Source organism: Salmo salar, chromosome ssa16 (assembly GCF_905237065.1).
Source record: "Salmo salar chromosome ssa16, Ssal_v3.1, whole genome shotgun sequence".
Taxonomy (NCBI): domain Eukaryota; kingdom Metazoa; phylum Chordata; class Actinopteri; order Salmoniformes; family Salmonidae; genus Salmo; species Salmo salar.
The window spans coordinates 81,397,544-81,422,170 of NC_059457.1; the positions used below are offsets into that span (position 1 = coordinate 81,397,544).

Sequence of the window (24,627 nt, forward strand, 5' to 3'; positions counted from 1 at the left end):
TGGTAGGAGAGTGTTATTGTTGTAAGGTCTCGTTGGTAGGAGAGTGTTATTGCGGTAGGTCTCGTTGGTAGGATAGTGTTATTGCTCTAAGGCCACGTCGGTAGGAGAGTGTTATTGCTCTAAGGTCTCGTTGGTAGGAGAGTGTTATTGCTGTAGGTCTCGTTGATAGGAAAGTGTTATTGCTCTAAGGTCTCGTTGGTAGGAGAGTGTTATTGCTCTAAGGTCTCGTTGGTAGGAGAGTGTTATTGCTGTAAGGTCTCGTTGGTAGGAGAGTGTTATTGCTCTAAGGTCTCGTTGGTAGGAGAGTGTTATTGCTGTAAGGTCTCGTTGGTAGGAGAGTTATATTGCTGTAAGGTCTCGTTGGTAGGAGAGTGTTATTGCTCTAAGGTCTCGTTGGTAGGAGAGTGTTATTGCTCTAAGGTCTCGTTGGTAGGAGAGTGTTATTGCTCTAAGGCCACGTTGGTAGGAGAGTGTTATTGCTCTAAGGTCTCGTTGGTAGGATAGTGTTATTGCTGTTGGCCACGTTGGTAGGAGAGTGTTATTGCTCTAAGGTCTCGTTGGTAGGAGAGTGTTATTGCTGTAAGGCCACTTTGGTAGGAGAGTGTTATTGCGGTAGGTCTCGTTGGTAGGATAGTGTTATTGCTCTAAGGCCACGTCGGTAGGAGAGTGTTATTGCTCTAAGGTCTCGTTGGTAGGAGAGTGTTATTGCTGTAAGGTCTCGTTGGTAGGAGAGTGTTATTGCTGTAAGGTCTCGTTGGTAGGAGAGTGTTATTGCTGTAAGGTCTCGTTGGTAGGGGAGTTTTATTGCTCTAAGGTCTCGTTGGTAGGAGAGTGTTATTGCTGTAAGGCCACGTTGGTAGGAGAGTGTTATTGCTGTAAGGTCTCGTTGGTAGGAGGGTGTTATTGCTGTAAGGTCTCGTTGGTAGGAGAGTGTTATTGCTCTAAGGTCTCGTTGGTAGGAGAGTGTTATTGCTGTAAGGTCTCGATGGTAGGAGAGTGTTATTGTTGTAAGGTCTCGTTGGTAGGAGAGTGTTATTGCTGTAAGGTCTCGTTGGTAGGAGAGTGTTATTGCTCTAAGGTCTCGTTGGTAGGAGAGTGTTATTGCTGTAAGGGCTCGTTGGTAGGAGAGTGTTATTGTTGTATGGTCTCGTTGGTAGGAGAGTGTTATTGCTGTAAGGTCTCGTTGGTAGGAGAGTGTTATTGCTCTAAGGTCTCGTTGGTAGGAGAGTGTTATTGCTGTAAGGTCTCGTTGGTAGGAGAGTGTTATTGTTGTATGGTCTCGTTGGTAGGAGAGTGTTATTGCTGTAAGGTCTCGTTGGTAGGAGAGTGTTATTGCTCTAAGGCCACGTTGGTAGGAGAGTGTTATTGCTGTAAGGTCTCGTTGGTAGGAGAGTGTTATTGCTGTAAGGTCTCGTTGGTAGGAGAGTGTTATTGCTCTCTAAGGTCTCGTTGGTAGGAGAGTGTTATTGCTGTAAGGTCTCGTTGGTAGGAGAGTGTTATTGTTGTATGGTCTCGTTGGTAGGAGAGTGTTATTGTTGTAAGGTCTCGTTGGTAGTAGAGTGTTATTGCTCTAAGGTCTCGTTGGTAGGAGAGTGTTATTGCTGTAAGGTCTCGTTGGTGAGGAGAGTGTTATTGCTCTAAGGTCTCGTTGGTAGGAGAGTGTTATTGCTGTAAGGTCTCGTTGGTAGGAGAGTGTTATTGCTCTAAGGCCTCGTTGGTAGGAGAGTTTTATTGCTGTAAGGTCTCGTTGGTAGGAGAGTGTTATTGCTGTAAGGTCTCGTTGGTAGGAGAGTGTTATTGCTGTAAGGTCTCGTTGGTAGGAGAGTGTTATTGCTGTAGGTCTCGTTGGTAGGAGAGTGTTATTGCTCTAAGGTCTCGTTGGTAGGAGAGTGTTATTGCTCTAAGGTCTCGTTGGTAGGAGAGTGTTATTGCTGTAAGGTCTCGTTGGTAGGAGAGTGTTATTGCTCTAAGGTCTCGTTGGTAGGAGAGTGTTATTGCTGTAAGGTCTCGTTGGTAGGAGAGTGTTATTGCTGTAAGGTCTCGTTGGTAGGAGAGTGTTATTGCTCTAAGGTCTCGTTGGTAGGAGAGTGTTATTGCTCTAAGGTCTCGTTGGTAGGAGAGTGTTATTGCTGTAAGGCCACGTTGGTAGGAGAGTGTTATTGCTCTAAGGTCTCGTTGGTAGGAGAGTGTTATTGCTGTAAGGCCACGTTGGTAGGAGAGTGTTATTGCTCTAAGGTCTCGTTGGTAGGAGAGTGTTATTGCTGTAAGGCCACGTTGGTAGGAGAGTGTTATTGCGGTAGGTCTCGTTGGTAGGATAGTGTTATTGCTCTAAGGCCACGTCGGGTAGGAGAGTGTTATTGCTCTAAGGTCTCGTTGGTAGGAGAGTGTTATTGCTGTAAGGTCTCGTTGGTAGGAGAGTGTTATTGCTGTAAGGTCTCGTTGGTAGGAGAGTGTTATTGCTGTAACGTCTCGTTGGTAGGGGAGTGTTATTGCTCTAAGGCCTCGTTGGTAGGAGAGTGTTATTGCTGTAAGGTCTCGTTGGTAGGAGAGTGTTATTGCTGTAAGGTCTCGTTGGTAGGAGAGTGTTATTGCTCTAAGGTCTCGTTGGTGGAGAGTGTTATTGGTTGTAAGGTCTCGTTGGTAGGAGAGTGTTATTGCTGTAAGGTCTTGGGGGCGGGTCTGTTGGTAGGAGAGTGTTATTGTTGTATGGTCTCGTTGGTAGGAGAGTGTTATTGCTGTAAGGTCTCGTTGGTAGGAGAGTGTTATTGCTCTAAGGTCTCGTTTGTAGGAGAGTGTTATTGCTCTAAGGTCTCGTTGGTAGGAGAGTGTTATTGCTGTAAGGTCTCGTTGGTAGGAGAGTGTTATTGCTGTAAGGTCTCGTTGGTAGGAGAGTGTTATTGCTGTAAGGTCTCGTTGGTAGGAGAGTGTTATTGCTGTAAGGTCTCGTTGGTAGGAGAGTGTTATTGCTGTAAGGTCTCGTTGGTAGGAGAGTGTTATTGCTGTAAGGTCTCGTTGGTAGGAGAGTGTTATTGCTGTAAGGTCTCGTTGGTAGGAGAGTGTTATTGCTGTAAGGTCTCGTTGGTAGGAGAGTGTTATTGCTGTAAGGTCTCGTTGGTAGGAGAGTGTTATTGCTCTAAGGTCTCGTTGGTAGGAGAGTGTTATTGCTGTAAGGTCTCGTTGGTAGGAGAGTGTTATTGCTGTAAGGTCTCGTTGGTAGGAGAGTGTTATTGCTGTAAGGTCTCGTTGGTAGGAGAGTGTTATTGCTCTAAGGCCTCGTTGGTAGGAGAGTGTTATTGCTGTAAGGTCTCGTTGGTAGGAGAGTGTTATTGCTGTAAGGTCTCGTTGGTAGGAGAGTGTTATTGCTGTAAGGTCTCGTTGGTAGGAGAGTGTTATTGCTCTAAGGTCTCGTTGGTAGGAGAGTGTTATTGCTCTAAGGTCTCGTTGGTAGGAGAGTGTTATTGCTCTAAGGCCTCGTTGGTAGGAGAGTGTTATTGCTGTAAGGTCTCGTTGGTAGGAGAGTGTTATTGCTGTAAGGTCTCGTTGGTGGTGGTAGGAGTGTTATTGCTCTAAGGTCTCGTTGGTAGGAGAGTGTTATTGCTGGCGGGTTGCTCTAAGGTCTCGTTGGTAGGAGAGTGTTATTGCTGTAAGGTCTCGTTGGTAGGAGAGTGTTATTGCTCTAAGGTCTCGTTGGTAGGAGAGTGTTATTGCTGTAAGGTCTCGTTGGTAGGAGAGTGTTATTGCTCTAAGGTCTCGTTGGTAGGAGAGTGTGAGTAGGAGAGTGTTATTGCTGTAAGGTCTCGTTGGTAGGAGAGTGTTATTGCTGTAAGGTCTCGTTGGTAGGAGAGTGTTATTGCTGTAAGGTCCTCGTTGGTAGGAGAGTGTTATTGCTCTAAGGTCACGTTGGTAGGAGAGTGTTATTGCTGTAAGGTCTCGTTGGTAGGAGAGTGTTATTGCTGTAAGGTCTCGTTGGTAGGAGAGTGTTATTGCTGTAAGGTCTCGTTGGTAGGAGAGTTTTATTGCTTAGGTCTCGTTGGTAGGAGAGTGTTATTGCTGTAAGGCCTCGTTGGTAGGAGAGTGTTATTGCTGTAAGGTCTCGTTGGTAGGAGAGTGTTATTGCTGTAAGGTCTCGTTGGTAGGAGAGTGTTATTGCTCTAAGGTCTCGTTGGTAGGAGAGTGTTATTGCTGTAAGGTCTCGTTGGTAGGAGAGTGTTATTGCTGTATGGTCTCGTTGGTAGGAGAGTGTTATTGCTGTAAGGTCTCGTTGGTAGGAGAGTGTTATTGCTGTAAGGTCTCGTTGGTAGGAGAGTGTTATTGCTGTAAGGTCTCGTTGGTAGGAGAGTGTTATTGCTGTAAGGTCTCGTTGGTAGGAGAGTGTTATTGCTCTAAGGTCTCGTTGGTAGGAGAGTGTTATTGCTGTAAGGTCTCGTTGGTAGGAGAGTGTTATTGTTGTAAGGTCTCGTTGGTAGGAGAGTGTTATTGCTGTAAGGTCTCGTTGGTAGGAGAGTGTTATTGCTCTAAGGCCTCGTTGGTAGGAGAGTGTTATTGCTGTAAGGTCTCGTTGGTAGGAGAGTGTTATTGCTCTAAGGTCTGTTGGTAGGAGAGTTGTTATTGCTCTAAGGTCTCGTTGGTAGGAGAGTGTTATTGCTGTAAGGTCTCGTTGGTAGGAGAGTGTTATTGCTGTAAGGTCTCGTTGGTAGGAGAGTGTTATTGCTGTAAGGTCTCGTTGGTAGGAGAGTGTTATTGCTGTAAGGTCTCGTTGGTAGGAGAGTGTTATTGCTGTAAGGTCTCGTTGGTAGGAGAGTGTTATTGCTCTAAGGTCTCGTTGGTAGGAGAGTGTTATTGCTGTAAGGTCTCGTTGGTAGGAGAGTGTTATTGCTCTAAGGCCACGTTGGTAGGAGAGTGTTATTGCTCTAAGGTCTCGTTGGTAGGAGAGTGTTGTTGCTGTAAGGCCACGTTGGTAGGAGAGTGTTATTGCTCTAAGGTCTCGTTGGTAGGAGAGTGTTATTGCTGTAAGGCCACGTTGGTAGGAGAGTGTTATTGCTGTAGGTCTCGTTGGTAGGAGAGTGTTATTGCTCTAAGGCCTCGTCGGTAGGAGAGTGTTATTGCTCTAAGGTCTCGTTGGTAGGAGAGTGTTATTGCTCTAAGGTCTCGTTGGTAGGAGAGTGTTATTGCTGTAAGGCCTCGTTGGTAGGAGAGTGTTATTGCTTAAGGTCTCGTTGGTAGGAGAGTGTTGTTGCTCTAAGGTCTCGTTGGTAGGAGAGTGTTATTGCTGTAAGGTCTCGTTGGTAGGAGAGTGTTATTGTTGTAAGGTCTCGTTGGTAGGAGAGTGTTATTGCTCTAAGGTCTCGTTGGTAGGAGAGTGTTATTGCTCTAAGGTCTCGTTGGTAGGAGAGTGTTATTGCTGTAAGGTCTCGTTGGTAGGAGAGTGTTATTGCTGTAAGGTCTCGTTGGTAGGAGAGTGTTATTGCTGTAAGGTCTCGTTGGTAGGAGAGTGTTATTGCTGTAAGGTCTCGTTGGTAGGAGAGTGTTATTGCTCTAAGGTCTCGTTGGTAGGAGGGTGTTATTGTTGTAAGGTCTCGTTGGTAGGAGAGTGTTGTTGTTGTAAGGTCTCGTTGGTAGGAGAGTGTTATTGCTCTAAGGTCTCGTTGGTAGGAGAGTGTTATTGCTGTAAGGTCTCGTTGGTAGGAGAGTGTTATTGCTGTAAGGTCTCGTTGGTAGGAGAGTTTTATTGCTGTAAGGCCACGTTGGTAGGAGAGTGTTATTGCGGTAGGTATCGTTGGTAGGATAGTGTTATTGCTCTAAGGTCTCGTTGGTAGGAGAGTGTTATTGCTCTAAGGTCTCGTTGGTAGGAGAGTGTTATTGCTGTAAGGTCTCGTTGGTAGGAGAGTGTTATTGCTGTAAGGTCTCGTTGGTAGGAGAGTGTTATTGCTGTAAGGTCTCGTTGGTAGGAGAGTGTTATTGCTCTAAGGTCTCGTTGGTAGGAGAGTGTTATTGCTGTAAGGTCTCGTTGGTAGGAGAGTGTTATTGCTGTATGGTCTCGTTGGTAGGAGAGTGTTATTGTTGTAAGGTCTCGTTGGTAGGAGAGTGTTATTGCTCTAAGGTCTCGTTGGTAGGAGAGTGTTATTGCTGTAAGGTCTCGTTGGTAGGAGAGTGTTATTGCTGTAAGGTCTCGTTGGTAGGAGAGTGTTATTGCTGTAAGGTCTCGTTGGTAGGAGAGTGTTATTGCTCTAAGGCCTCGTTGGTAGGAGAGTGTTATTGCTGTAAGGTCTCGTTGGTAGGAGAGTGTTATTGCTGTAAGGTCTCGTTGGTAGGAGAGTGTTATTGCTCTAAGGTCTCGTTGGTAGGAGAGTGTTATTGCTGTAAGGTCTCGTTGGTAGGAGAGTGTTATTGCTCTAAGGTCTCGTTGGTAGGAGAGTGTTATTGCTCTAAGGCCACGTTGGTAGGAGAGTTTTATTGCTCTAAGGTCTCGTTGGTAGGAGAGTGTTATTGCTGTAAGGCCACGTTGGTAGGAGAGTGTTATTGCTCTAAGGTCTCGTTGGTAGGAGAGTGTTATTGCTGTAAGGCCACGTTGGTAGGAGAGTGTTATTGCGGTAGGTCTCGTTGGTAGGATAGTGTTATTGCTCTAAGGCCACGTCGGTAGGAGAGTGTTATTGCTCTAAGGTCTCGTTGGTAGGAGAGTGTTATTGCTCTAAGGTCTCGTTGGTAGGGGAGTTTTATTGCTGTAAGGCCACGTTGGTAGGAGAGTGTTATTGCTGTAGGTCTCGTTGGTAGGAAGTGTTATTGCTTGGTAGGAGAGTGTTATTGCTCTAAGGTCTCGTTGGTAGGAGAGTGTTATTGCTCTAAGGTCTCGTTGGTAGGAGAGTGTTATTGCTCTAAGGTCTCGTTGGTAGGAGAGTGTTATTGCTGTAAGGTCTCGTTGGTAGGAGAGTGTTATTGCTGTAAGGTCTCGTTGGTAGGAGAGTGTTATTGCTGTAAGGTCTCGTTGGTAGGAGAGTGTTATTGCTCTAAGGTCTCGTTGGTAGGAGAGTGTTATTGCTGTAAGGCCACGTTGGTAGGAGAGTGTTATTGCTGTAAGGTCTCGTTGGTAGGAGAGTGTTATTGCTGTAAGGTCTCGTTGGTAGGAGAGTGTTATTGCTCTAAGGTCTCGTTGGTAGGAGAGTGTTATTGCTGTAAGGCCTCGTTGGTAGGAGAGTGTTATTGCTGTATGGTCTCGTTGGTAGGAGAGTGTTATTGTTGTAAGGTCTCGTTGGTAGGAGAGTGTTATTGCTCTAAGGTCTCGTTGGTAGGAGAGTGTTATTGCTGTAAGGTCTCGTTGGTAGGAGAGTGTTATTGCTCTAAGGCCACGTTGGTAGGAGAGTGTTATTGCTGTAAGGCCTCGTTGGTAGGAGAGTGTTATTGCTGTAAGGTCTCGTTGGTAGGAGAGTGTTATTGCTGTAAGGTCTCGTTGGTAGGAGAGTGTTATTGCTGTAAGGTCTCGTTGGTAGGAGAGTGTTATTGCTGTAAGGTCTCGTTGGTAGGAGAGTGTTATTGCTGTAAGGTCTCGTTGGTAGGAGAGTGTTATTGCTGTAAGGTCTCGTTGGTAGGAGAGTGTTATTGCTGTAAGGTCTCGTTGGTAGGAGAGTGTTATTGCTGTAAGGTCTCGTTGGTAGGAGAGTGTTATTGCTGTAAGGTCTCGTTGGTAGGAGAGTGTTGTTGCTTGCTGTAAGGTCTCGTTGGTAGGAGAGTGTTATTGCTCTAAGGTCTCGTTGGTAGGAGAGTGTTATTGCTGTAAGGTCTCGTTGGTAGGAGAGTGTTATTGCTCTAAGGTCTCGTTGGTAGGAGAGTGTTATTGCTGTAAGGTCTCGTTGGTAGGAGAGTGTTATTGCTGTAAGGTCTCGTTGGTAGGAGAGTGTTATTGCTGTAAGGTCTCGTTGGTAGGAGAGTGTTATTGCTGTAAGGTCTCGTTGGTAGGAGAGTGTTATTGCTCTAAGGTCTCGTTGGTAGGAGAGTGTTATTGCTGTAAGGTCTCGTTGGTAGGAGAGTGTTATTGCTGTAAGGTATCGTTGGTAGGAGAGTGTTATTGCTCTAAGGTCTCGTTGGTAGGAGAGTGTTATTGCTGTAAGGCCTCGTTGGTAGGAGAGTGTTATTGCTGTAAGGTCTCGTTGGTAGGAGAGTGTTATTGCTCTAAGGTCTCGTTGGTAGGAGAGTGTTATTGCTGTAAGGTCTCGTTGGTAGGAGAGTTTTATTGCTGTAAGGCAACGTTGGTAGGAGAGTGTTATTGCTCTAAGGTCTCGTTGGTAGGAGAGTGTTATTGCTCTAAGGTCTCGTTGGTAGGAGAGTGTTATTGCTCTAAGGTCTCGTTGGTAGGAGAGTTTTATTGCTGTAAGGCAACGTTGGTAGGAGAGTGTTATTGCTGTAGGTCTCGTTGGTAGGAGAGTGTTATTGCTGTAAGGTCTCGTTGGTAGGAGAGTGTTATTGCTCTAAGGTCTCGTTGGTAGGAGAGTGTTATTGCTGTAAGGCCACGTTGGTAGGAGAGTGTTATTGCTGTAAGGTCTCGTTGGTAGGAGAGTGTTATTGCTGTAAGGTCTCGTTGGTAGGAGAGTGTTATTGCTCTAAGGTCTCGTTGGTAGGAGAGTGTTATTGCTGTAAGGTCTCGTTGGTAGGAGAGTGTTATTGCTCTAAGGTCTCGTTGGTAGGAGAGTGTTATTGCTGTAAGGTCTCGTTGGTAGGAGAGTGTTATTGCTCTAAGGCCTCGTTGGTAGGAGAGTGTTATTGCTGTAAGGGTCTCGTTGGTAGGAGAGTGTTATTGCTGTAAGGTCTCGTTGGTAGGAGAGTGTTATTGCTGTAAGGTCTCGTTGGTAGGAGAGTGTTATTGCTCTAAGGTCTCGTTGGTAGGAGAGTGTTATTGCTGTAAGGTCTCGTTGGTAGGAGAGTGTTGTTGCTCTAAGGCCTCGTTGGTAGGAGAGTGTTATTGCTGTAAGGTCTCGTTGGTAGGAGAGTGTTATTGCTGTAAGGTCTCGTTGGTAGGAGAGTGTTATTGCTCTAAGGTCTCGTTGGTAGGAGAGTGTTATTGCTCTAAGGCCACGTTGGTAGGAGAGTGTTATTGCTGTAGGTCTCGTTGGTAGGAGAGTGTTATTGCTCTAAGGTCTCATTGGTTGGAGAGTGTTATTGCTCTAAGGCCACGTCGGTAGGAGAGTGTTATTGCTCTAAGGTCTCGTTGGTAGGAGAGTGTTATTGCTGTAAGGCCACGTTGGTAGGAGAGTGTTATTGCTGTAAGGTCTCGTTGGTAGGAGAGTGTTATTGCTAAGGTCTCGTTGGTAGGAGAGTGTTATTGCTCTAAGGCCTCGTTGGTAGGAGAGTGTTATTGCTCTAAGGTCTCGTTGGTAGGAGAGTGTTATTGCTGTAAGGTCTCGTTGGTAGGAGAGTGTTATTGCTGTAAGGTCTCGTTGGTAGGAGAGTGTTATTGCTCTAAGGTCTCGTTGGTAGGAGAGTGTTATTGCTGTAAGGTCTCGTTGGTAGGAGAGTGTTATTGCTCTAAGGTCTCGTTGGTAGGAGAGTGTTATTGCTGTAAGGTCTCGTTGGTAGGAGAGTGTTATTGCTGTAAGGTCTCGTTGGTAGGAGAGTGTTATTGCTCTAAGGTCTCGTTGGTAGGAGAGTGTTATTGCTGTAAGGCCTCGTTGGAAGGAAAGTGTTATTGCTGTAAGGTCTCGTTGGTAGGAGAGTGTTATTGCTGTAAGGTCTCGTTGGTAGGAGAGTGTTATTGCTCTAAGGTCTCGTTGGTAGGAGAGTGTTATTGCTGTAAGGTCTCGTTGGTAGGAGAGTGTTATTGCTGTAAGGTCTCGTTGGTAGGAGAGTGTTATTGCTGTAAGGTCGCGTTGGTAGGAGAGTGTTGTTGCTGTAAGGTCTCGTTGGTAGGAGAGTGTTATTGCTGTAAGGTCTCGTTGGTAGGAGAGTGTTATTGCTCTAAGGTCTCGTTGGTAGGAGAGTGTTATTGCTGTAAGGTCTCGTTGGTAGGAGAGTGTTATTGCTCTAAGGTCTCGTTGGTAGGAGAGTTTTATTGCTGTAAGGTCTCGTTGGTAGGAGAGTTTTATTGCTGTAAGGTCTCGTTGGTAGGAGAGTGTTATTGCTGTAAGGTCTCGTTGGTAGGAGAGTGTTATTGCTCTAAGGTCTCGTTGGTAGGAGAGTGTTATTGCTGTAAGGTCTCGTTGGTAGGAGAGTGTTATTGCTGTAAGGTCTCGTTGGTAGGAGAGTGTTATTGCTCTAAGGTCTCGTTGGTAGGAGAGTGTTATTGCTCTAAGGTCTCGTTGGTAGGAGAGTGTTATTGCTGTAAGGCCACGTTGGTAGGAGAGTGTTATTGCTGTAAGGTCTCGTTGGTAGGAGAGTGTTATTGCTCTAAGGTCTCGTTGGTAGGAGAGTGTTATTGCTGTAAGGCCTCGTTGGTAGGAGAGTGTTATTGCTGTAAGGTCTCGTTGGTAGGAGAGTGTTATTGCTGTAGGTCTCGTTGGTAGGAGAGTGTTATTGCTGTAAGGTCTCGTTGGTAGGAGAGTGTTATTGCTCTAAGGTCTCGTTGGTAGGAGAGTTTTATTGCTGTAAGGCAACGTTGGTAGGAGAGTGTTATTGCTGTAAGGTCTCGTTGGTAGGAGAGTGTTATTGCTGTAAGGTCTCGTTGGTAGGAGAGTGTTATTGCTCTAAGGTCTCGTTGGTAGGAGAGTGTTATTGCTGTAAGGTCTCGTTGGTAGGAGAGTGTTATTGCTGTAAGGTCTCGTTGGTAGGAGAGTGTTATTGCTGTAAGGTCTCGTTGGTAGGAGAGTGTTATTGCTGTAAGGTCTCTGTTGGTAGGAGAGTGTTATTGCTGTAAGGTCTCGTTGGTAGGAGAGTGTTATTGCTGTAAGGTCTCGTTGGTAGGAGAGTGTTATTGCTGTAAGGTCTCGTTGGTAGGAGAGTGTTATTGCTGTAAGGTCTCGTTGGTAGGAGAGTGTTATTGCTCTAAGGTCTCGTTGGTAGGAGAGTGTTATTGCTGCTAAGGCCTCGTTGGTAGGAGAGTGTTATTGCTGTAAGGCCTCGTTGGTAGGAGAGTGTTATTGCTCTAAGGTCTCGTTGGTAGAAGAGTTTTATTGCTGTAAGGTCTCGTTGGTAGGAGAGTGTTATTGCTGTAAGGTCTCGTTGGTAGGAGAGTGTTATTGCTGTAAGGTCTCGTTGGTAGGAGAGTGTTATTGCTGTAAGGTCTCGTTGGTAGGAGAGTTTTATTGCTGTAAGGTCTCGTTGGTAGGAGAGTGTTATTGCTCTAAGGTCTCGTTGGTAGGAGAGTGTTATTGCTCTAAGGTCTCGTTGGTAGGAGAGTGTTATTGCTCTAAGGTCTCGTTGGTAGGAGAGTGTTATTGCTGTAAGGCCACGTTGGTAGGAGAGTGTTATTGCTCTAAGGTCTCGTTGGTAGGAGAGTGTTATTGCTGTAGGTCTCGTTGGTAGGAGAGTGTTATTGCTGTAAGGTCTCGTTGGTAGGAGAGTGTTATTGCTCTAAGGTCCTCGTCGGTAGGAGAGTGTTATTGCTCTAAGGTCTCGTTGGTAGGAGAGTGTTATTGCTCTAAGGTCTCGTTGGTAGGAGAGTGTTATTGCTGTAAGGTCACGTTGGTAGGAGAGTGTTATTGCTGTAAGGTCTCGTTGGTAGGAGAGTGTTATTGCTCTAAGGTCTCTGGTAGGAGAGTGTTATTGCTGTAAGGTCTCGTTGGTAGGAGAGTGTTATTGCTCTAAGGCCTCGTTGGTAGGAGAGTGTTATTGCTGTAAGGTCTCGTTGGTAGGAGAGTGTTATTGCTCTAAGGTCTCGTTGGTAGGAGAGTGTTATTGCTGTAAGGTCTCGTTGGTAGGAGAGTGTTATTGCTCTAAGGTCTCGTTGGTAGGAGAGTGTTATTGCTGTAAGGTCTCGTTGGTAGGAGAGTGTTATTGCTCTAAGGTCTCGTTGGTAGGAGAGTGTTATTGCTGTAAGGTCTCGTTGGTAGGAGAGTGTTATTGCTGTAAGGTCTCGTTGGTAGGAGAGTGTTATTGCTGTAAGGCCTCGTTGGTAGGAGAGTGTTATTGCTGTAAGGTCTCGTTGGTAGGAGAGTGTTATTGCTGTAAGGCCACGTTGGTAGGAGAGTGTTATTGCTCTAAGGTCTCGTTGGTAGGAGAGTGTTATTGCTGTAAGGTCTCGTTGGTAGGAGAGTTTTATTGCTGTAAGGCCACGTTGGTAGGAGAGTGTTATTGCTGTAAGGTCTCGTTGGTAGGAGAGTGTTATTGCTGTAAGGTCTCGTTGGTAGGAGAGTGTTATTGCTCTAAGGTCTCGTTGGTAGGAGAGTGTTATTGCTCTAAGGTCTCGTTGGTAGGAGAGTGTTATTGCTGTAAGGCCACGTTGGTAGGAGAGTGTTATTGCTGTAAGGTCTCGTTGGTAGGAGAGTGTTATTGCTGTAAGGTCTCGTTGGTAGGAGAGTGTTATTGCTGTAAGGTCTCGTTGGTAGGAGGTGAAGGCCTCGTTGGTAGGAGAGTGTTATTGCTGTAGGTCTCGGGTGGAGAGTGTTATTGCTCTAAGGTCTCGTTGGTAGGAGAGTGTTATTGCTGTAAGGTCTCGTTGGTAGGAGAGTGTTATTGCTGTAAGGTCTCGTTGGTAGGAGAGTGTTATTGCTGTAAGGTCTCGTTGGTAGGAGAGTGTTATTGCTGTAAGGTCTCGTTGGTAGGAGAGTGTTATTGCTCTAAGGTCTCGTTGGTAGGAGAGTGTTATTGCTGTAAGGTCTCGTTGGTAGGAGAGTGTTATTGCTGTAAGGCCTCGTTGGTAGGAGAGTGTTATTGCTGTAAGGTCTCGTTGGTAGGAGAGTGTTATTGCTCTAAGGTCTCGTTGGTAGGAGAGTGTTATTGCTGTAAGGTCTCGTTGGTAGGAGAGTGTTATTGCTGTAAGGCCTCGTTGGTAGGAGAGTGTTATTGCTGTAAGGTCTCGTTGGTAGGAGAGTGTTATTGCTGTAAGGTCTCGTTGGTAGGAGAGTGTTATTGCTGTAAGGTCTCGTTGGTAGGAGAGTGTTATTGCTGTAAGGTCTCGTTGGTAGGAGAGTGTTATTGCTGTAAGGCCTCGTTGGTAGGAGAGTGTTATTGCTCTAAGGTCTCGTTGGTAGGAGAGTGTTATTGCTGTAAGGCCTCGTTGGTAGGAGAGTGTTATTGCTGTAAGGTCTCGTTGGTAGGAGAGTGTTATTGCTGTAAGGCCTCGTTGGTAGGAGAGTGTTATTGCTGTAAGGTCTCGTTGGTAGGAGAGTGTTATTGCTCTAAGGCCTCGTTGGTAGGAGAGTGTTATTGCTCTAAGGTCTCGTTGGTAGGAGAGTGTTATTGCTCTAAGGCCTCGTTGGTAGGAGAGTGTTATTGCTCTAAGGTCTCGTTGGTAGGAGAGTGTTATTGCTGTAAGGCCTCGTTGGTAGGAGAGTGTTATTGCTGTAAGGTCTCGTTGGTAGGAGAGTGTTATTGCTGTAAGGCCTCGTTGGTAGGAGAGTGTTATTGCTGTAAGGTCTCGTTGGTAGGAGAGTGTTATTGCTCTAAGGTCTCGTTGGTAGGAGAGTGTTATTGCTGTAAGGCCACGTTGGTAGGAGAGTGTTATTGCTCTAAGGTCTCGTTGGTAGGAGAGTGTTATTGCTGTAAGGCCACGTTGGTAGGAGAGTGTTATTGCTCTAAGGTCTCGTTGGTAGGAGAGTGTTATTGCTGTAAGGCCACGTTGGTAGGAGAGTGTTATTGCTGTAAGGTCTCGTTGGTAGGAGAGTGTTATTGCTCTAAGGCCACGTTGGTAGGAGAGTGTTATTGCTGTAAGGTCTCGTTGGTAGGAGAGTGTTATTGCTCTAAGGTCTCGTTGGTAGGAGAGTGTTATTGCTGTAAGGTCTCGTTGGTAGGAGAGTGTTATTGCTGTAAGGTCTCGTTGGTAGGAGAGTGTTATTGCTGCTAAGGTCTCGTTGGTAGGAGAGTGTTATTGCTGTAAGGTCTCGTTGGTAGGAGATTGTTATTCCTGTAAGGCCACGTTGGTAGGAGAGTGTTATTGCTCTAAGGTCTCGTTGGTAGGAGAGTGTTATTGCTGTAAGGCCACGTTGGTAGGAGAGTGTTATTGCTGTAAGGTCTCGTTGGTAGGAGAGTGTTATTGCTGTAAGGTCTCGTTGGTAGGAGAGTGTTATTGCTGTAAGGTCTCGTTGGTAGGAGAGTGTTATTGCTCTAAGGTCACGTTGGTAGGAGAGTGTTATTGCTGTAAGGTCTCGTTGGTAGGAGAGTGTTATTGTCGTAAGGTCTCGTTGGTAGGAGAGTGTTATTGCTCTAAGGTCTCGTTGGTAGGAGAGTGTTATTGCTGTAAGGTCTCGTTGGTAGGAGAGTGTTATTGTTGTATGGTCTCGTTGGTAGGAGAGTGTTATTGTTGTAAGGTCTCGTTGGTAGGAGAGTGTTATTGCTCTAAGGTCTCGTTGGTAGGAGAGTGTTATTGCTGTAAGGCCACGTTGGTAGGAGAGTGTTATTGCTGTAAGGTCTCGTTGGTAGGAGAGTGTTATTGCTCTAAGGCCTCGTTGGTAGGAGAGTGTTATTGCTGTAAGGTCTCGTTGGTAGGAGAGTGTTATTGCTGTAAGGTCTCGTTGGTAGGAGAGTGTTATTGCTCTAAGGTCTCGTTGGTAGGAGAGTGTTATTGCTGTAAGGTCTCGATCGTTGGTAGGAGAGTGTTATTGCTGTAAGGTCTCGTTGGTAGGAGAGTGTTATTGCTCTAAGGTCTCGTTGGTAGGAGAGTGTTATTGCTGTAAGGCCTCGTTGGTAGGAGAGTGTTATTGCTGTAAGGTCTCGTTGGTAGGAGAGTGTTATTGCTGTAAGGTCTCGTTGGTAGGAGAGTGTTATTGCTCTAAGGTCTCGTTGGTAGGAGAGTGTTATTGCTGTAAGGTCTCGTTGGTAGGAGAGTGTTATTGCTGTAAGGTCTCGTTGGTAGGAGAGTGTTATTGCTGTAAGGTCTCGTTGGTAGGAGAGTGTTATTGCTGTAAGGTCTCGTTGGTAGGAGAGTGTTATTGCTGTAAGGCCTCGTTGGTAGGAGAGTGTTATTGCTGTAAGGTCTCGTTGGTAGGAGAGTGTTATTGCTGTAAGGTCTCGTTGGTAGGAGAGTGTTATTGCTCTAAGGCCACGTTGGTAGGAGAGTGTTATTGCTGTAAGGTCTCGTTGGTAGGAGAGTGTTATTGCTGTAAGGTCTCGTTGGTAGGAGAGTGTTATTGCTCTAAGGTCTCGTTGGTAGGAGAGTGTTATTGCTGTAAGGTCTCGTTGGTAGGAGAGTGTTATTGCTGTAAGGCCTCGTTGGTAGGAGAGTGTTATTGCTCTAAGGCCTCGTTGGTAGGAGAGTGTTATTGCTCTAAGGTCTCGTTGGTAGGAGAGTGTTATTGCTGTAAGGTCTCGTTGGTAGGAGAGTGTTATTGCTCTAAGGTCTCGTTGGTAGGAGAGTGTTATTGCTCTAAGGTCTCGTTGGTAGGAGAGTGTTATTGCTCTAAGGTCTCGTTGGTAGGAGAGTGTTATTGCTGTAAGGTCTCGTTGGTAGGAGAGTGTTATTGCTGTAAGGCCTCGTTGGTAGGAGAGTGTTATTACTGTAAGGTCTCGTTGGTAGGAGGGTGTTATTGTTGTAAGGTCTCGTTGGTAGGAGAGTGTTGTTGTTCTAAGGCCACGTTGGTAGGAGAGTGTTATTGCTATAAGGTCTCATTGGTAGGAGAGTGTTATTGCTCTAAGGTCTCGTTGGTAGGAGAGTGTTATTGCTGTAAGGTCTCGTTGGTAGGAGAGTTTTATTGCTGTAAGGCCACGTTGGTAGGAGAGTGTTATTGCGGTAGGTATCGTTGGTAGGATAGTGTTATTGCTCTAAGTTCTCATTGGTTGGAGAGTGTTATTGCTCTAAGGCCACGTCGGTAGGAGAGTGTTATTGCTCTAAGGTCTCGTTGGTAGGAGAGTGTTATTGCTGTAAGGTCTCGTTGGTAGGAGAGTGTTATTGCTGTAAGGTCTCGTTGGTAGGAGAGTGTTATTGCTGTAAGGTCTCGTTGGTAGGAGAGTGTTATTTTGCTGTAAGGTCTCGTTGGTAGGAGAGTGTTATTGCTGTAAGGTCTCGTTGGTAGGAGAGTGTTATTGCTGTAAGGTCTCGTTGGTAGGAGAGTTTATTGCTGTAAGGCCACGTTGGTAGGAGAGTGTTATTGCTGTAGGTGTGTAGGAGAGTGTTATTGCTCTAAGGTCTCGTTGGTAGGAGAGTGTTATTTTGCTGTAAGGCCACGTTGGTAGGAGAGTGTTATTGCTGTAGGTCTCGTTGGTAGGAAAGTGTTATTGCTGTAAGGTCTCGTTGGTAGGAGAGTTTTATTGCTGTAAGGTCTCGTTGGTAGGAGAGTGTTATTGCTCTAAGGTCTCGTTGGTAGGAGAGTGTTATTGCTGTAAGGCCTCGTTGGAAGGAAAGTGTTATTGCTGTAAGGTCTCGTTGGTAGGAGGGTGTTATTGCTGTAGGTCTTGTTGGTAGGAGAGTGTTATTGCTCTAAGGTCTCGTTGGTAGGAGAGTGTTATTGCTCTAAGGTCTCGTTGGTAGGAGAGTGTTATTTTGCTGTAAGGCCACGTTGGTAGGAGAGTGTTATTGCTGTAGGTCTCGTTGGTAGGAAAGTGTTATTGCTGTAAGGTCTCGTTGGTAGGAGAGTGTTATTGCTGTAAGGTCTCATTGGTAGGAGAGTGTTATTGCTCTAAGGTCTCGTTGGTAGGAGAGTGTTATTGCTGTAAGGCCTCGTTGGAAGGAAAGTGTTATTGCTGTAAGGTCTCGTTGGTAGGAGAGTGTTATTGCTCTAAGGTCTCGTTGGTAGGAGAGTGTTATTGCTGTAAGGCCACGTTGGTAGGAGAGTGTTATTGCTCTAAGGTCTCGTTGGTAGGAGAGTGTTATTGCTCTAAGGTCTCGTTGGTAGGATAGTGTTATTGCTCTAAGGTCTCGTTGGTAGGAGAGTGTTATTGCTGTAAGGTCTCGTTGGTAGGAGAGTGTTATTGCTGTAAGATCCATGGGGACATTACTGTATCTTGTTGGATGAAAAAGTGAAAATGAATCTAGACTTTTAAACCGCTAGCTTGTCTGTGTGTGTGTGTGTGTGTGTGTGTGTGTGTGTGTGTGTGTGTGTGTGTGTGTGTGTGTGTGTGTGTGTGTGTGTGTGTGTGTGTGTGTGTGTGATGTTTGTGTGCGTGCAAAAGGGTGTGCGTGTGTGATGGAGAAGGATGGATGTGTCTTGTTGAAAGCTGGACCTGACCTGGCAGGATGGCAGGCTCATCTATCTAACTGTCAGGACCCACTAGGCTCCAACCACCGTGTATCTCTCCTCTCTACCACCGTGTATCTCTCCTCTCTACCACCGTGTATCTCTCCTCTCTACCACCGTGTATCTCTCCTCTCTACCACCGTGTATCTCTCCTCTCTACCACCGTGTATCTCTCCTCACTACCACCGTGTATCTCTCCTCTCTACCACCGTGTATCTCTCCTCACTACCACCGTGTATCTGTCCTCTCTACCACCGCGTATCTCTCCTCTCTACCACCGCGTATCTCTCCTCTCTACCACCGTGTATCTCTCCTCACTACCATCTCTCTCTCTCTCTCTCTCTCTCTCTCACAGTGGCCTCATGCTCAGCGGCCTCAGGTTGAGAGGAGGGAGGGTTTTTGTCAGAGCAGATGTTTTTGCGTGTCACATTAGTGGGGTGTCCACCCTCCCTCCTCTCTCTCCATCCCTCCCTCCTCCTGCCGTGCTGCTGTTGTCTTTAAGGGACCAGGAACGATCAATTTGTGTGTTCCTCGTCTCGCCATGCTTGATTCAGCCCCCCAGCACCCACTTCATGAATCTACGCTTGTGCTAATGTATGGCCCCGGCCACCACGGATCGCCAGAGAGGAATCACAAGCACTGTCACACACGTGCACGCGCACACAAACTCAAGTGAGGGTGTGTGTGTGTGTATGTGTGCTAGTGTGTCTTTGTGAGTGTGTGTGTTTGTTAGTGTGTGTGTGTGTGTGTGTGTGCGTGTGTTTGTGTGTGAGTGTGCGTGCATGCGTGCGTGTGTTTGTGTGTGAGTGTGTGTGTTTGTGTGTGAGTGTGTGTGCGTGCGTGTGTTTGTGTGTGAGTGTGTGTGCGTGCGTGTGTTTGTGTGTGAGTGTGTGTGCGTGTGTGTGCGTTTGTGTGTGAGTGTGTGTGCGTGCGTGCGCATGCGTGTGTGAGTGTGTGTGCGTGCGTGTGTTTGTGTGTGAGTGTGTGCGTGTGTTTGTGTGTGAGTGTGTGTGCGTGCGTTTGTGTGTGAGTGTGTGTGCGTGCGTGTGTTTGTGTGTGAGTGTGTGTGTGTGCCTGCATGCGCATGCGTGTGTGTGTGTGTGAGTGTGCGTGCGTGCGTGTGTCAGGCAGATGTAGTTGGATGGAATTTATCCCACCATTATGTAGATTTCTGTTGAATATACATTAATTGTACATTTATCAACCTGACTCCAATATCATGTCAACGATATCGCCCCATAATCATATCAATCAATCTAGCCGAGGTAGCTAGCATTGTGTCACCACTCAGTATACAATAAGATGCACATGTCTAGGTTATCCCTGATGCAATTATTAAGAGGTTTCACGGTCGTCGTAATGGATGGACCAAGGCGCAGCGGGTATGTGAATGTTCATTTTTATTAAACACGAAACAAAACAAGAAAACGATGAACGGACGACAAACAGTCTTGGAGGCTCACACAGCAATACAAAGAACAATCTCCCACCATCCCCAAAACAAACAAACTCCTAATTGTAGGACCTTCAATCAGAGGCAACGATAACCAGCTGTCTTCAATTGAAGGCCCCAATCCCAAATACTAAACATAGAAATAAACACCCTAGAAACAGACATAGAACTGTACAACATAGAACTAAACCAAAAACCCCGGAAACATAAATAAAACGCCCCTCTACATAAACACACACTCAAAACCATATAAAACAAATACCCCCTGCCACGTCCTGACCAAACTATAATAACAAATAACCCCTTTAGAGGCCAAGGGACAAGGAGCTAATATCCTGCAATGAATGTCCTAGCATTAAATGATTGAGTTAACCTTAGCTCAGAGCTCCACAGTTAGAGACCAAGCATATATGCTATGTGTATTGTGAATAACATTAGATAATTCACCAATTAATGGAACATTATTATGGTTCGTATCCATTTAAAAGTAATCAGATTAATTACAGTCAAGCAATAATAAACGATTATCAAATGGTACGTACCAGACATGTTCACCATGAAATGGATACAAAATAGAAGTCTTAACAGCATAGAAAATTCACTACTATGAGATCGGTTTACCAATGTCTCCATGATCAAAGTTTAAACCCAGCTTATCTTCTTCCAAGAGCGCCAAATCCCAGTATCTCCCATCGTCTAATTAACCTCACTTTGTATGGCCCAAACATTAAACAAAAGGCATAAAACCTCCCATGCATTCTCTAGTCTAACCACCACAGCTCCACACTGTATGATAAGAATGCACCCGTGTTGCTCCTCTTTGAAGTGTCTGCCGTCCGACCAACAGAATAACAGTTTCTCTGTAACAAAAAATCCATATCACTTACAGTACAATATAAAATATCAACATTCAAAGCTCTTTATGAACTCCAGAAAGAATCCGGAACATGACAATTTAAATATAATTCACACAGTAACATTCATTTGGTCAATAAACGTTTTCATCAGTCTTCACTCCTCCAACGGTCCCTCCCCGGGAGAAAGCCACAGATAAGGTGTGATAGATGGTCAGCCAACCAAATAATGTCATAAATGGTGATTGAGTCATGACACCGGGCCTCAGCGCCTGCCAGTCACCAGTATCACCTTCTATCCTTCTTCCACTACACAGACTCCTGCCAGGCTTGGCATCTCTGTTGGTATGGCATCTCTGTTGAAATCCACATTAAAACACTTCCACTATACCCAACCATTCGACATATTTGTTCCAGCACAGCTCTAAATTCGAATATCCCTTTTCAACATTTACAGAAGTTCCAGAGGGCTTCACCAAAGCAAATCATTGATCAGCTAAAGAAAGCATGGCAAATCAGTTAAGAAAAAAGCAGTCGGAGAAATTCAGCAGCATGCATGAACATCAACAGTTTTTAGTTCATCTGTAAAACAGCTGCATCAAAGTGCAAGTTAACTTCTTTCAGGATTGGTGTCCCTTCCACGGGACGGTTGAGCTAACGTAGGCTAATGCGATTAGCATGAGGTTGTAAGTAACCAGAAAATTTCCCAGGACGTGGACATATCTGCTATTGACAGAAGCTTAAATTCTTGTTAACCTAAGAATACCATGAATACCATGCTATTGTTTGAGGAGAGTGCACAATTTTGAACATGAAAAGTTATTAATAAACAAATTAGGCACATTTGGGCAGTCTTGATTGAAAAAAATTGACAGAAATACAATAGTTCATTGGATCAGTCAAACTTTGCACATAGACTGATGCCATCTAGTGGCCAAAATCTAAATTGCACCTGGGCTGGAATAAACTTTATGGCCTTTCTCTTGCATTTCAAAGATGATGGTACAAAAAAAATACAAAAGAACAGTTGGTTTTTTCTTCGTATTATCTTTTACCAGATCTATTGTGTTATATTTTACTACATTCCTTTCACATTTCCACAAACTTCAAAGTGTTTCATTTCAAATGGTACCAAGAATATGCATATCCTTGCTTCAGAGCCTGAGCTACAGGCAGTTAGATTTGGGTATGTCAATTTAGGCAAAAATTGAAAAAAAGGGGCTAATCCTTTTAAAGTTACTGCAACGACTGACTGAAGGGTGCTGATATTAGAGCCCAACTTCAGTGTGGCCAAATGTATGACAAGTCTAATGAAGACGGTGGGGCCGAAACTGTTGTTTAAGTAGCTTTCACTGCAGAGGAACAGGACTCAAAGCGACTAAGGAGCAAATCTGGGGGTAAAGAAAGCTTCTGAACTTTCAAACGAGCAGGGTTTCTTTGCCCTCAGTGACTGGCAGGTGTAACCTTATAAAAGGCTGTATAATAGTAGATACGAGTTATAGTACAGCATGGTACCACTGTGTAACCTACAGTCTGACTGACAGCTCTAATAACCCTTCCAATCACTCAGTTCCCTGTATTACTAGACAGTCTGAGGATTTAGTGCGTTGTTCTTGATTTAGTTCATTGTTCTTGATTTAGTGCGTTGTTCCTGATTTAGTTCATTGTTCTTGAATTAGTGCGTTGTTCTTGATTTAGTGCGTTGTTCCTGATTTAGTTCATTGTTCTTGATTTAGTGCGTTGTTCTTGATTTAGTTCATTGTTCTTGATTTAGTGCGTTGTTCCTGATTTAGTTCATTGTTCTTGATTTAGTGCGTTGTTCCTGATTTAGTTCATTGTTCTTGATTTAGTGTGTTGTTCTTGATTTAGTGCATTGTTCTTGATTTCATGCGTTGTTCTTGATTTCATGCGTTGTTCTTGATTTAGTGCGTTGTTCTTGTTTTAGTGCGTTGTTCTTGATTTAGTGCGTTGTTCTTGATTTAGTGCGTTGTTCTTGAATTAGTGCGTTGTTCTTGAATTAGTGCGTTGTTCTTGAATTAGTGCGTTGTTCTTGATTTAGTGCGTTGTTCTTGATTTAGTGCGTTGTTCTTGATTTAGTGCGTTGTTCTTGTTTTAGTGCGTTGTTCTTGATTTAGTGCGTTGTTCTTGAATTAGTGCGTTGTTCTTGAATTAGTGCGTTGTTCTTGATTTAGTGCGTTGTTCTTGATTTAGTGCGTTGTTCTTGATTTAGTGCGTTGTTCTTGAATTAGTGCGTTGTTCTTGATTTAGTGCGTTGTTCTTGATTTAGTGCGTTGTTCCTGATTTAGTGCGTTGTTCTTGATTTAGTGCGTTCTTCCTGATTTAGTTCATTGTTCTTGATTTAGTGCGTTGTTCTTGATTTAGTGCATTGTTCTTGATTTAGTGCGTTGTTCTTGAATTAGTGCGTTGTTCTTGAATTAGTGCGTTGTTCTTGAATTAGTGCGTTGTTCTTGATTTAGTGCGTTGTTCCTGATTTAGTTCATTGTTCTTGATTTAGAGCGTTGTTCTTGATTTAGTGCGTTGTTCTTGATTTAGTGCATTGTTCTTGATTTAGTGCATTGTTCTTGATTTAATGCGTGTTCTTAAATTAGTGCGTTGTTCTTGAATTAGTGCGTTGTTCTTGATTGGGATGGTGGGATGGGTGTGAATGTCAGAAGTTCAATTGAATCATAGTAATTATCATCATCATTATCATCATTATCATAGTCATAACCATCACCACTTCCTGTCCTATCTGGTCTGGCTGTAACTAGAGGGCTCTGAGACACTTCATCAGTAATCATCAGCAAGGCACAGGAGAGAGAGGAGGGCCGGTTCAACCAGGATATCAACATGTATGACAACCGTCTCTAAGGGAATATTTCCTGTCAAGTTAGCCGAGAGGAACTTTTCTTCCGGCGTTGCCCCAGTTAATGTTCCTAAAGTTTTGACCGTGTTTCTCTCTCTTTTTCTGAATGTGCTTAATCAACCCCCTCAATAACATCCGTTTAGACAACAGAAAACAATTTATGATATTTGACATTTTTTATAATCTCAAGTGGTTAGCTCTGATAGGATGCCAAAACGTTTCTCATTCGTCATCCTCTGCCAGTTTCCCCAGAAACTGTTGGTGGTCCTACGGATCAGGTGGTACTTAGCGGCACAGTGTGATATCATTAACCCCGCTACCACCTTTGCCATGTCACACCGCCATCAACCCCGTCACCCTGGGGACCGGCGCGGCCATAAAAGCGGGCGTCTCCACGGCAACAGCGTACCTCCAGATATCCCTTATCAATCCCCCAGATGCCAAATTGTTGCTCTAATGATGCAATGCCTGATGGAGCTGTTTACGGTTTTCATTTTCCCCGACGCTGGAGCGCGGTAATTAGTGGCACACCTCAGATCATTAAACAGCATGGGGGGCCCGGGAGGGTGGGAGGTGGGGGAGAGAGGAGAGGACCCATGCTGTGCCGAGATAGGCCTAGTAAGGGAGCTTTAAGTTCATAAAAATAAATAAATAAAATGTTTATTTTTTTAAGTTATGTTATTCCAGGCCTCCTCGATCCTCGCACCGGGTCCTCTCCTCTCTCCCCATGTGCAGCCCGTAGATCATTTTATGCAGCACCAGTTTACCAATGATAAAAATATCTGCTAAAATATACAGTGCTGAAATGAAAAACATTTGATTCATAAACAGCCAATAGATGAGATATAAACACATTATTCATGACGTTTTCAGACTGCAACAGGTGGCTTCATGTCTACCATTCATTTTTGACCAACAACAACCCATGGTCTATCAGCAGCATGCGGTCAAGCTGGACTCACCTTGAGGAAGGAGAGGTTGCGGTTCCGGTCGATACTGGTGATCTCCAGGTTTCCCATGACCACCTCACAGTTCTCATAATGCTTCTTCAGGGTGCGGTACTGCTGGTCCAGGTCTGACAACGTGCTCAACTTGTTCTCCGTTCCAGGGCAAACTGCAGGGAGAGAGAGAAACAGATGGATACAAATCAATCTCACAATTCAACTTATCAACAAAGCGAATTCAATGTCATTCAACAATTACACACTGCAGAGCATTAGAGAGGTCTCTTTTGTAAAGTAGGCCGTCATTGTAAATAAGAATTTGTTCTTAACTAACTTGCCTAGTTAAAAAAGGTTACATTTAAAAATTCAAGAGACAGAGAGACAGAGAGACAGAGAGAGACAGAGAGACACACAAACAGAGAGAGAGACAGAGAGAGAGAGACAGAGAAAGAGAGAAAGAAACAAAGAGAGAGACAAAGAAAGAGAGAGAGGGAGAGAGTGACAGAGGGAGAAAGGGGATACAGAAGGAAAGAGAGGGATGAGGAGAAAGTAAAGTAGAGAGAAAGGAGCAGGGGGAGAGAGCAGAGGTGTTAATGTCACCGTGGAGAGAGAGAAAGGAGCAGGGGGAGAGAGCACAGATGTTAATGTCACCGTGGAGAGAGAGAAAGGAGCAGGGGGAGAGAGCACAGATGTTAATGTCACCGTGGAGAGAGAGAAAGGAGCAGGGGGAGAGATCACAGATGTTAATGTCACCGTGGAGAGAGAGAAAGGAGCAGGGGGAGAGAGCACAGATGTTAATGTCACCGTGGAGAGAGAGAAAGGAGCGGGGGGAGAGAGCACAGATGTTAATGTCACCGTGGAGAGAGAGAAAGGAGCAGGAGGAGAGAGCACAGATGTTAATGTCACCGTGGAGAGAGAGAAAGGAGCAGGGGGAGAGAGCAGAGATGTTAATGTCACCGTGGAGAGAGAGAAAGGAGCAGGGGGAGAGAGCACAGATGTTAATGTCACCGTGGAGAGAGAGAAAGGAGCAGGGGGAGAGAGCAGAGGTGTTAATGTCACCGTGGAGAGAGAGAAAGGAGCAGGGGGAGAGAGCACAGGGTTTTAATGTCACCGTGGAGAGAGAGAAAGGAGCAGGGAGAGAGAGCACAGATGTTAATGTCACCGTGGAGAGAGAGAAAGGAGCAGGGGGAGAGAGCACAGATGTTAATGTCACCGTGGAGAGAGAGAAAGGAGCAGGGGGAGAGAGCACAGATGTTAATGT

The 24,627-nt window shown here is 45.1% G+C and overlaps 1 protein-coding gene across 2 annotated transcripts in view; it reads right to left on the reverse strand.

The window, feature by feature from the left end:
- LOC106574937 (receptor tyrosine-protein kinase erbB-4) overlaps positions 1-24,627 on the reverse strand; it is a 687,167-nt gene that overhangs the window by 380,230 nt on the left and 282,310 nt on the right. For both annotated transcript variants that reach the window (XM_045698122.1, XM_045698121.1), the window contains exon 2: positions 23,385-23,536. In XM_045698122.1, the coding sequence (XP_045554078.1) occupies positions 23,385-23,536 (152 nt within the window). The remainder of the gene's footprint in view (positions 1-23,384; positions 23,537-24,627) is intronic.